The sequence below is a fragment of the Lycorma delicatula genome, chromosome 9 (assembly GCF_047948215.1).
Source record: "Lycorma delicatula isolate Av1 chromosome 9, ASM4794821v1, whole genome shotgun sequence".
In the NCBI taxonomy this organism is placed as follows: domain Eukaryota; kingdom Metazoa; phylum Arthropoda; class Insecta; order Hemiptera; family Fulgoridae; genus Lycorma; species Lycorma delicatula.
Genome location: NC_134463.1, coordinates 73,405,020 through 73,417,239, shown reverse-complemented (window position 1 = coordinate 73,417,239; position 12,220 = coordinate 73,405,020). Strand labels below are relative to the sequence as shown.

General features: G+C 28.7%; 1 protein-coding gene across 2 annotated transcripts in view; it reads right to left on the bottom strand.

Moving 5' to 3' along the window:
- Positions 1-12,220, bottom strand: part of Axn (protein axin) — a 100,691-nt gene that overhangs the window by 33,829 nt on the left and 54,642 nt on the right. For both annotated transcript variants that reach the window (XM_075375539.1, XM_075375540.1), the window contains exon 7: positions 6,421-6,708. In XM_075375539.1, the coding sequence (XP_075231654.1) occupies positions 6,421-6,708 (288 nt within the window). The remainder of the gene's footprint in view (positions 1-6,420; positions 6,709-12,220) is intronic.

Below are 12,220 nucleotides of genomic sequence, written 5' to 3'. Positions count from 1 at the left end.
GTTAAAATTGATTTTGATTTTATGAATTTGGTAGAATATTAAGGGTAAATAAGAAATGGACCAACTAGCCCTTTTCTTCGTTTTTCCTGTTTAGCCTCCGGTAATTACTGTTTAGATAATACTTCAGAGGATAACATGTATGAGTGTAAATGAAGTGTAGTCTTGTACAGTCTCAGTTCGACCATTCCTGAGATGTGTGGTTAACTGAAACCCAACCACTAAAGAACACCGGTATCCACGATCTAGTATTCAAATCCGTGTAAAAATACCACTACTAGGACTTGAACACTGGAACTCTCAACTTCCAAATCAGCTAGACCAACTAGTCCTGATAAAATTCTGCCAACTGAACAAACGAGTGTTATCTAATGACAATGGCACATGTGTTCATCATCTTTATGTTACAATATATGTTCTTCAGCACCAAACAATTTACAAATTGATAACAAAAAGAAGGAACACAACTGTGAGAATATCCTACATCATTCATATGAGAATATCATAAATATCAATTACTATTATTTATGGATAAGATCAGTATGATGGAATTCACAGCAATTTGAGAGCAGTAGCATCATAATCTTTTAGCCATCACATTCTGAGTTCAAATCTCAGCTAGGGATGGGTTTTCATACACTATAAAATTCAACTAATGAGAAAAGCATGTATTGTAACTGAATATAAGCCAAAGTTGCAAATATGAATAAATAAATATAAGAGATAATTATTATTACATAAACTACCAGGAAAACTTACAAAAACATCTGAAATATAGCTAGCACACGTCAATATAACACATTAGCTAATATAATAATAGTATGTAATTTAAACAAAGATGTTTAATTCTTTAAGCTGCAGATATTAAAGTTAACATAATTACAATTTCACCACTCCTGATTTGTCTTTCCTTTTGATACAAAAAAAATCCCATTGCATTTCTTTAAAATATAACTTAAAAGATCAAGTTATATAATTTTATAAATTAATAACATGGATAATAAATGATCAACTACTGAAAATAAAACAAAAAATAAATAAATAAAAAGATTATAATACTAAATCTTTAAATCGCCAAATAACACATATATTTTAACCTGCATTTACATAACAGATTAATATTTTTTTCTATATTATGTATAGCTGAATAGGAAAGAATTTCACAATAAACAACAAATATCTTTAGCTCAGTACACTTCTACATTGCTACAAAGGTTTTCTTCATAACAATATGGTTCAAATCATATATTTTTTAACCCTCTTTCAAGCAATCAGTTTAATTACTTACAGAGTAAAAGTACTGGAATAAATTTATAAATATCTAGTTAGTTGAGTAATAATTAAACTGTTAATATGACTGACTACCTCTTATCCACATTTATCCAAAAAATTTTAATAAAAAGATATTGATTATTGGTTTGAAAATTAAGTAAAACCCCAATGATTAACTAAATTTTGTCTAAAAAAAAAAGTTACTGTTAAGTGATACTTCAAATTTAAAAAAATAAATTATAAGAATTTCTGAATGAGATAATGGCTTTAAACTCGGTTTATTTCCGTAAAATACAACAAACAATTCCTTATATTGCTATAGACAGGACATTTCAGAGGAAAAGGTGTTCTACCTGAGGTTATATTTTTATCACATACACCAAAATTGTAGAATAATGAAATGAATGGAGATAAAATTCAGAAAAAATATCTTAAAAAAGAAATGTCTTTTATACACACTTCAGTAGCAAAAAAAATAATTATACCATCAGGAATCAAGTTTCTTTTAATAGAGAATGTTTTCTTCTGGAAAAACATTGTAGTTAACTAAACATTAAATAAACTACACACTACAAGAGACATTACCAGTTGGAAATTAGAACACAAATGTAAGAAAATAATAACTGGTTTGGAATGTGATTACACTGTTCCAGTTGTAAACACAATGGTTTATGAATGTCCATCCGTAATGGAATCTGAATACATGATCAGAATATCTGTTAAATTGCTACGCACAACTCTGTTTAATTTAAAATGCATAGATTTAATGTAAAAAAAAATTAAACTATACTACTTAATTTATCTCTAAAATTTACTCAAAATATTATAACCATTATTCTTCAGTAAACCTACCTAAATTTATTTAAAAATGAAGGCCTATCCCTCAACAAAAACCAAAAAATGTAAAATATTTCTGTTCTTTAAATATGTCTTTATGAACACATCTACTAGTAAACTACCATTTAGTTTTTTACTACTCAATTTAATTTTTTTCATTCCCTACAGTGTAAATGCAGTACTCATTTTCCCCCTTCAGAAAAAAGAACATAAATCAGATGCTTTACTCTACATTTTCCAGTCTTTAGAATCAATGTAATGCATATAATCTAGTTAAGATACAAGTGTAGTTAAGAAACAGAATTGCTTTCTTTGACAGTGATGAGGTTCAGTAAACGAATGTCCCTGTGGTGAATGCAGATGTTGTTTGTATAATTAAAGATCACTTTTTGGAGGTGGGTTTGTCATACTAATATGAAACGGAATATTTTGCTAAGTATATTACAGGAAGATATTTCCCTATTCATTTCCCCAGGAAAGCTGGTATGAAGTATATTATTATGGGGAATGGATATTACCAATATTGTGAACAACCTATGGCTTTTTTTTGTTAGGTTACCTGCAAAAATTAGGTAATGATACTCGATTACTATGTACAAAATTTAGCAAGCTATATGTACAAACATGTGTTTTTTAATATTTGAAGTGAACTTCCCGCAGTTAAAATCAATAATAATCTAGACACTCAATTAATTAAGTAAAACAACAGTGTACTGCATATTTTACAGATGAAAATCAACAAAAAATAAGTAAACTTATATACAAAATAATAACAAAAATATTAATTAACACTTTGAAACCTAGCTTTTTTGACCACACAGTCCTAAAAATCTAAAAAATCAGTTTCTTTATTTTTTTTTTGAAAAAGATTAATTCTACTTAAGCTGAAAAAGCATAAAGTGCACAGTTTATTTTACAATACCTTTTATGTAGTTATTTTAATTATTAGGACATTTAAAGTATTGAAAATACTATTGGAGAACAAGAAAATTAATGAATGTAATTTAATACTTGATATAAAAAAAAAATATACGTATCTTAATATAACAATTAAATATATATATATATATATATATATTTTTTTTTTTTTAAATTTAATAATAATAATGCAATAACCTCATTTCAGTAATTTAAAACTTTCATCTTTTTTTTTATATTAATTTTGATAAAATCTGTTAGATTTTATTAGTTAAAGAAAATTAACCAATAGCAGATCCTATAGAGCAGGGGTGGCCAACTTTTCTGTATATAAGATCGACTTTAAAAGTGTGTCGCGATGGACTCGTTGTCATAGGCGTAGTCTAAGGGGGAAGAAGGAGTGTGAAATGTATTCTATGTTTATACACTGTGTTTCAGTATAAGGTGCATTCCAGCGAGGTATGGGTAGATAAGTAAAATATATTATTTTTTAAATCACTTATTAAGTTTTCGAGATATAGGCTCATGAAGAAAATAAATTTCCAGACCCAACTTTTGATAGCAGCATTCCGTACATGCGGTACCTAAAAAATTCAATTTTCCAACACTTTTTCTAGATAATTTTTACTAATTTAAAATGATCACAATGTCAGGCTGTCATAATTCTAGGAATTTATGACTTTGGCAAATTCCCAGAATACATTAAACAAATCCTAGAAAGTTTTGTCTTCTACAATCACTTCAAAGTCCATGGTACACGGAATTCCATCCGAGACATCGACCAAAATTGGCCTCGACTTGTTGGCCACCCCTGCTATAGAGCAAACTAACTATACAGGGAAGGGATAGATTTTATAAGATATTTAAATAGCAGTTCTAATTTATAAACAGCCTCTGGAAAGTCATATATTTAATATTTAAATTATAGTAGAGCTTAGGTATCAAAGTGTTAAGAACAATTTAAACATTCCACTTTTAATAAAACTTTAAAAATCAGCCAATCTTTTTTTTTATTACTTACCAATGACACTGTTAACCAAGATCCAAATGGTATTATAATTTCTAATTAATTAACTATATTCAGTGAAACAGCCTATTTTTAACTTGAATAATTCTAATTTGTCTCTTTAAATTATTCTGTATCAAAGCATTGCTAATATATGATATTTCCTTTAACTAGAAGTTTATGGATAAATTCAATCAACTTTCTTCATGATAATAAAAATTAAAAGCCAAAAATTTAGTTACACATGTGGTATAGACCACAGGTTGTTTATGTAACAGAAAAATAAAAAATTTTGAAAATTTGTTTTAAAAAAAAAAATCTCAAAATTGATCACTTCAAGTACAAGTGGTTAATATAAGAATATGAGAAAATTATGCAGTATATGGACCTCTAACTAGGATTCAAGTTAAGATATACATACAACTTAACTATGAGAATGTTATTTAAGGGGATTACTAGATGTTTAGATGATTTTTAAAGAAAGAAATGAAAAATCTTTTGGATTTGTTTCTGTCAATATAAAAAAAGTACTTAATTTTCAATAGTATTAACTTTTTATAAATGAAACTGAAGATAATGTACAAACATTATATCAAAAACTACCCTTTAAATTCATATTAATGGATCTGATCTTAAGAGTTTTTTCAGAGAAAACTTCCCAGATAAATCATGACACTACAGTATTTTAAAACAGAACTCAGTAATTTACAATTTACCTACTTCATATTATTTTATATAGCACCATCATCTTTGAATTATTCAAGTTTCACCACTGAGAAAGTTTCACTTCACCTATCTCTAAGAAACTGTTACTTACCAATAATGCGTTTCATTCTAACATCTGTATTATTTTTATACATAAATAATGCTGCATTGATTGTTTAAATTAACAACTAACCAGCTTTTAAATAGTTACTTATCGTTCTGATAAGTAAGGACTGTTCTAGTCCTTTCTGCTTAAATAACTACCTTAACATTAAAGATATCTAGAAAACATATTTTTCAGTATACTTAATTCACTTTAAGAGTTATCCTGTTATAAATAAACTGTATGGCATTGTAATAGACTGTCTCGAAAGTTACGTGTACAAATTGTATGTTTTGATGTTTTATGTTTGATTTATGATTGATGTTTTAATTTGAAGCCAACTGAATTGAATTATTTATGAATTAATTACATAGCAGCTATATTTAAAATAATATCAGGGTTGACAAAAATAAAATAAATGATATTATATAAATACTGATGAGGACTAACAAATTGAATCAGCCAGGATATTACTGCACTAACACAATTCCATACGCCGCAGTAAAATCTCACTACTACTAACATCAGCTAGGATAGCTCTTATGCTGAACATAGTATAGAACGATTCTTTTATACTGGACCCTATAATTTGAATAGGAATCTGTGCAATGAATCATCCAATCATTTAAAGTAACACAGCCACATAATTTAATTAAGTAATATACATCTATAACAAGAATGTGAACTATGAATGTACTCTTTTAACAGCAATTCCAAACAAAAAACTTTGTTTTCAAATGATGAGCATTACAAAGTTATTTGTGACTGTTTTTTTTCCTTAATCTAACTTTTCTATCTCCTCCTACCAGCTCCAATGATAAAGAGACTATGATAAATTAAATGTAGTCTATGAGTTTGTAGTTTAAGCATTTCAGCATTTTTATATCTTACTGTTTATTTAGTTTAACACAAAAATATTAATCTCATTGATTATACTATTTACGTTTTACAAATTTCTTTCTAGTTGAAGGATGAATACTTTGTTTTTACACATAACTCTAGAACCACAATTTACAATTCAATTCTAGATATTCAGACATATAATGAAATAATAAAAGATTTTCAAGAAAACTTTATCAGATAACTTAATATCATCATTCATATACACAAAGTTATTCACAAACCATATCATGCAATTATAAAAAAAGAGCAAACAACTTTTGAGTTGACTGCATCCTGCTTGCATATTAAACATTGCTATCATTAGTCAAAGATTAAATAACTGTTTTTTTAAAAATGTTATGACCCAAAAACTAAGATTAATAGGGTAAGTAAAATTTTAAATTAACTGAAATATCAAAATCTGTTCGATCATAGCACTTTAAATAAATCTATCAAAAAATCAACCAACAAATTTTGTCAACCCTTCCACAAATTAAAATAAAGGCAAAACGAAGGCAAAAATTATAACATTTTATATACCAAGTCATTCATATTCTCAATTCTCTTCAACATTTTTAACTCATTGTATCCATCAGTTACATAAGACAAAATATTTAAGGTTCTTTATTAGAAAAATAAGTTTCTACCTACTGCACTAAATATTATAAATAAAAAATATAAATTTTATAATATTACTGACCCAGCATAAGCTTCTGGTTTTGGTCGCAATTCACTGGCTCTTCTTTTCTGTGTAACAAGTAACATGTCCCTAGTAAGCGGTAATGCGGTAAGAGGCGGTGTAGAATGTGCTACGGTATCACTAGCACCTAATTCACAATCTTCATGTAATGTAGCGAGGCAACTGCTGGTGACTGTGTTACTGACTGTAGTGATACTCCCACTGCCAACAGCAATTCCTCCACTGCTACCGCTACAGCTACCATTGCTACTACCGCTACTCGAACCACTAGCACTTCCGCTTGATGAACTGCAAAAAAGAAAAGATAGTCAATAATGAATACACAAAAATAAAATCACACCCACAAATATTATTAAATTTTTAAATTAATAATTTTAAAATAAACAAAAGAGATGAAAAGATCTTTTAAGCATGCAGAAATAAATAGATATTTCTTTAAGTGAAATAAATAATATAATATTCTAATTAAAAATTGCTATTAAATTACTTTTCATGAATTCTGGAGCAAAGTTACGGCAACGAAATAAACTTCCAAGACAAAATTGTTTGAAGTGAAATTTTAATTTATTAATATTAACCATCCTGTAGTTACCCAAAGGTTAGTACAGAGTGTCACAAGTCATTCTGATCTGTCTAATTATATATTACTGAAGAAAGAAAGGAATTTTATAGAGAAAAACATTTTTCAATTAAACCAAGTACAATCTTCATAAATATACATATATATATATATATATATATATATATATATGTATTATTTTTCAAAAATCAATCCTTTCAAGACCCATATCACCTCTACAGTAATAATTTTCTTTTTTCTTTTTCCTGTTTAGCCTCTGGTAAACATACCTTTCAGATAATACTTCAGAGGATGATATGTATGAGTGTAAATGAAGTGTAGTCTTGTAGAGTCTCAATTCGACTAATCCTGATATGTGTGGTTAAATGAAACCCAACCACCAAATAAATATATTTTATTGTTGATAGATATACACATTTTATTTTTCTAAAATCAATCCTTTCAAGATCTTTATCACCTCTGTAGTAATAATTTAAATATGTATAACTCAACTCAATCCACCCAAGTATAGAAATAAGACAACTCTTAGCTTATTTTTATTTTTTTACGAAAGAACTTTAGCGGGATTCCGCATCATCAGTCATATATAATATATTTATATAAAATTACATATCAAACATAAAATTAAAATTAAAAGATTGAAAAACTAAACGATTAAAATTACAATTATACATATAAAAATATATGAAATCAATAAAAAAAAAAAAAAAAAAAAAAATATACAATGACTTGTATATGGCTAGCCAAAATACTGTAATATTTTATATACATATATATATAATAGAATTTAAGACTGATTATGATAATAGAAATAAGACATAAATAACCATAAACCTATGCCCAACATAAGAAAATTTACCCTGAAATAGTGGTGAATGGAAAAGGTAAGTATTTTTCTTTCATTTCTTTTGAATAAACGTCTTAAAATTAATTAATGCTCTGTAAGGTCAAGATAAAATAGTAACACAAGGTTTTTCAATGAATAAGTTATTGAAAACTGGGCCTCATTAAATAAATATAGAAGAGTTATTTGTAACAACCTCTGGTCAAATAAAAAAATAAACAAATAAAATTGAAAAAATTTACTTTATACAAGTTGCTTATATTTCTTCTCAACATAGTTCTAGCTCAAATTCAAGCACTTGTATCATGACAACAGCTTGTCCATTCCCTCTTCAAAGAATAGCATCACCAAAATATCCAGCCATTGTTCATCATTACCTTTGAAGAGTTGAGTAACCATCCAATTCTTCAATTTTGTGAAAAGATGAAAATCAGTCAGTGCACAATCAGGGCTGTAAGGGGGCTGGTAAAACATCCGCCACTATAAATTGACAAATTAATGCTAATGATGATGCGAGTTGTGCATTGTCATACACAAAAATAATCCCCTTCATTAGCAACCCTCACAATTTATTCTGCATTGCTCTTCTAAGCTTAATAAACATTTTAAAATAAACTTCTGCAGCTATTGTCATACTTGGCTTCATAAATTCTGCTAATAAAATCCCTTTACTGTTCCAAAACAAAGTTGCTATTGTTTTTTTTTTGTTAAAATTTGTCTAAATTTTAGGAGTAGTTCGAAGTATGTGTATAAGTCCACACACTGTCTGAATTGTGCTTTTGTCACAAAATTGATGAAGTACCCATCACATATAGTACTTACAAAAATTCTGCCTGTCTGTAATAATTGCTTAAAGATGGATCTTGAAATTTGAAAAAAACTTTTACTAATTTCAGTAATTGTGAAACATAGATTGTCATAAATAGTATCTTCAATTTTTTCAACAACTTTCACTGAAATTGGATACCCTTCCTTTCTTATGCACATTAATTCGGTCTTCCCTGAATTTCCTGTACCATTCTCTCATACAATCAAGAATCATTACTCAATACATTATTACTGTAAACTATACACAGCCAACAGTAGATCTCAGCTGCAGATGTTTCCTCTAATTGCAAAAAATAAATGATTGAATGATGCTATGCATCTTGCGAGACAGCAAATATTTCCATAACTCTCCATGCACTACTTGTGCATTAAAAAATGAAATAATGACCGACTGTATATGTAACAATATTTAAGCTTAGCTGATGTCTACTTTTTCTTTCTTTTTTCCTGTTTAGCCTCCGGTAACTACCGTTTAGATAATTCTTCAGAGGATGAATGAGGATGATATGTATGAGTGTAAATGAAGTGTAGTCTTGTACATTCTCAGTTCGACCGTACCTGAGATGTGTGGTTAATTGAAACCCAACCACCAAAGAACACCGGTATCCACGATCTAGTATTCAAATCCATGTAAAAATATCTGGCTTTACTAGGACTTGAACGCTGTAACTCTCGACTTCCAAATCAGCTGATTTGGGAAGACGCGTTAACCACTAGACCAACCCGGTGGGTAGCTGATGTCTACTGTCCATGTATTACGCCACTGTGGGAAAAGGTTTGTTACACCCAACTGTAGGTTTATTTATGAATATCTGCACATTAACTTTAATAAGTTGTCAATATAATATAAAATTATTACTTTTTTATATAATTATTAACTCGATTACTTTTTAAAAGTAAGATGATGATTGACCTTCATTCTGGAAACAAAATCTGTAAGTGCTTTTTTATTTCTATAACTCCATTTCTAGAAGTTCTTAAAACAAAATGGTAGATAAAATTTCATATTCTTAGTTATATCTAAATTTATCAATTGAACATACTTTTAATGATACATCTGTATTTTTATCCATATAGCAATGCATTGAAAATGTTACGTAACAGTTGTTGATAGTAAGAACTAACCTTAGTTTCATGTTTAGTATTATCGTTCTTTACTTGTACAGAAATCATACATTTTTTTATTTTTTTAATAAAAAAAATCTGTAGTGTATTATTAAAAGAAAGTAACATTGATATTTCATGAATTTAATGTCAGTGAAATAATATCTCAGATTTTCTAAACAACGGTGAAAGCAACGACTCAAACTATCAAATTGATATTACTTCTAAACTAATTCCACATTATTTACCAGTCAAAAGTAACAATTTAAGAACTTATAATAATGAATGTACCAAAAAGAAAACCTAATAAATGTGGATGTGTAAACAGCGAAATAATGTAAAAAAAAAGTTATTGAATATTACTAAATGTTAATTTTTTATCGTCTCACTGATGAAAGTAATTAAATATAATTTACAATAAAAATTATTCATAAAACAAACCCAATACAATTCATTGTTAGCCAATTTCTGAGTGGAGCGGTACCAAATCAATCTTTTTATCCAGAAAAAGATGGTTTGAATCCAAATTGGGTTTGACATGTTTATAAAAATCTCTATTCAACATTTCCATACACAATCTTTGAGCTCATGTGATGAATTAACAATAAACCAAAAATGTAAGGAGGGACAGTATGTAGATCTTTCTTCTTTTCAACAGAATGCTCACAGTTTATGACAATTTAAGGAGACCATTTAATATGGTATTTATTCTACAGTTTATTCAAATTGATTTACAGTAATCTAGCTACCAAAGTCATAAATTATGAATAATATTTTATAAAACTCAATCAACAGTATAATATATGTACAAAAGTTATAATTATAGTATAAAAAATCTTCTATAGCAAGTTTTTTTTTTTTTGTTGTCAGTCATTTGACTGGTTTGATGCAGCTCTCCAAGATTCCCTATCTAGTGCTAGTCGTTTCATTTCAGTATACCCTCTACATCCTACATCCGTAACAATTTGTTTTACATATTCCAAACGTGGCCTGCCTACACAATTTTTTCCTTCTACCTGTCCTTCCAATATTAAAGCGACTATTCCAGGATGCCTTAGTATGTGGCCTATAAGTCTGTCTCTTTTTTTAACTATATTTTTCCAAATGCTTCTTTCTTCATCTATTTGCCGCAATACCTCTTCATTTGTCACTTTATCCACCCATCTGATTTTTAACATTCTCCTATAGCACCACATTTAAAAAGCTTCTAATCCTTTCTTCTCAGATACTCCGACTGTCCAAGCTTCACTTCCATATAAAGCGACACTCCAAACATATACTTTCAAAAATTTTTTTCTGACATTTAAATTAATTTTTGATGTAAACAAATTATATTTCTTACTGAAGGCTCGTTTCGCTTGTGCTATTCAGCATTTTATATCGCTCCTGCTTCGTCCATCTTTAGTAATTCTACTTCCCAAATAACAAAATTCTTTTACCTCCATAATCTTTTCTCCTCCTATTTTCACATTCAGTGGTCCATCTTTGTTATTTCTACTACATTTCATTACTTTTGTTTTGTTCTTGTTTATTTTCATGCGATAGTTCTTGCGTAGGACTTCATCCATGCTGTTCATTGTTTCTTCTAAATCCTTTTTACTCTCGGCTAGAATTACTATATCATCAGCAAATCGTAGCATCTTTATATTTTCACCTTGTACTGTTACTCCGAATCTAAATTGTTCTTTAACATCATTAACTGCTAGTTCCATGTAAAGATTAAAAAGTAATGGTGATAGGGAACATCCTTGTCAGACTCCCTTTCTTGTTACGGCTTCTTTCTTATGTTCTTCAATTATTACTGTTGCTGTTTGGTTCCTGTACATGTAAGCAATTGTTCTTCTATCTCTGTATTTGAACCCTATTTTTTTTAAAATGCTGAACATTTTATTCCAGTCTAGGTTATCGAATGCCTTTTCTACGTCTATAAACGCCAAGTATGTTGGTTTGTTTTTCTTTAATCTTCCTTCTACTATTAATCTGAGGCCTAAAATTGCTTCCCTTGTCCCTATACTTTTCCTGAAACCAAATTGGTCCTCTCCTAACACTTCTTCCACCCTCCTCTCAATTCTTCTGTATAGAATTATAGTTAAGATTTTTGATGCACGACTAGTTAAACTAATTGTTCTGTATTTTTCATATTTATCTGCCCCTGCTTTCTTTGGTATCATTACTATAACACTTTTTTTGAAGTCTGACGGAAATTCCCCTTTTTCATAAATATTACACACCAGTTTGTATAATCTATCAATCGCTTCCTCACCTGCACTGCGCAGTAATTCTACAGGTATTCCGTCTATTCCAGGAGCCTTTCTGCCATTTAAATCTTTTAATGCTCTCTTAAATTCAGATCTCAGTATTGTTTCTCCCATTTCATCCTCCTCAACTTCCTCTATAACACCATTTTCTAATTCATTTCCTCCGTATAACTGTTCAATATATTC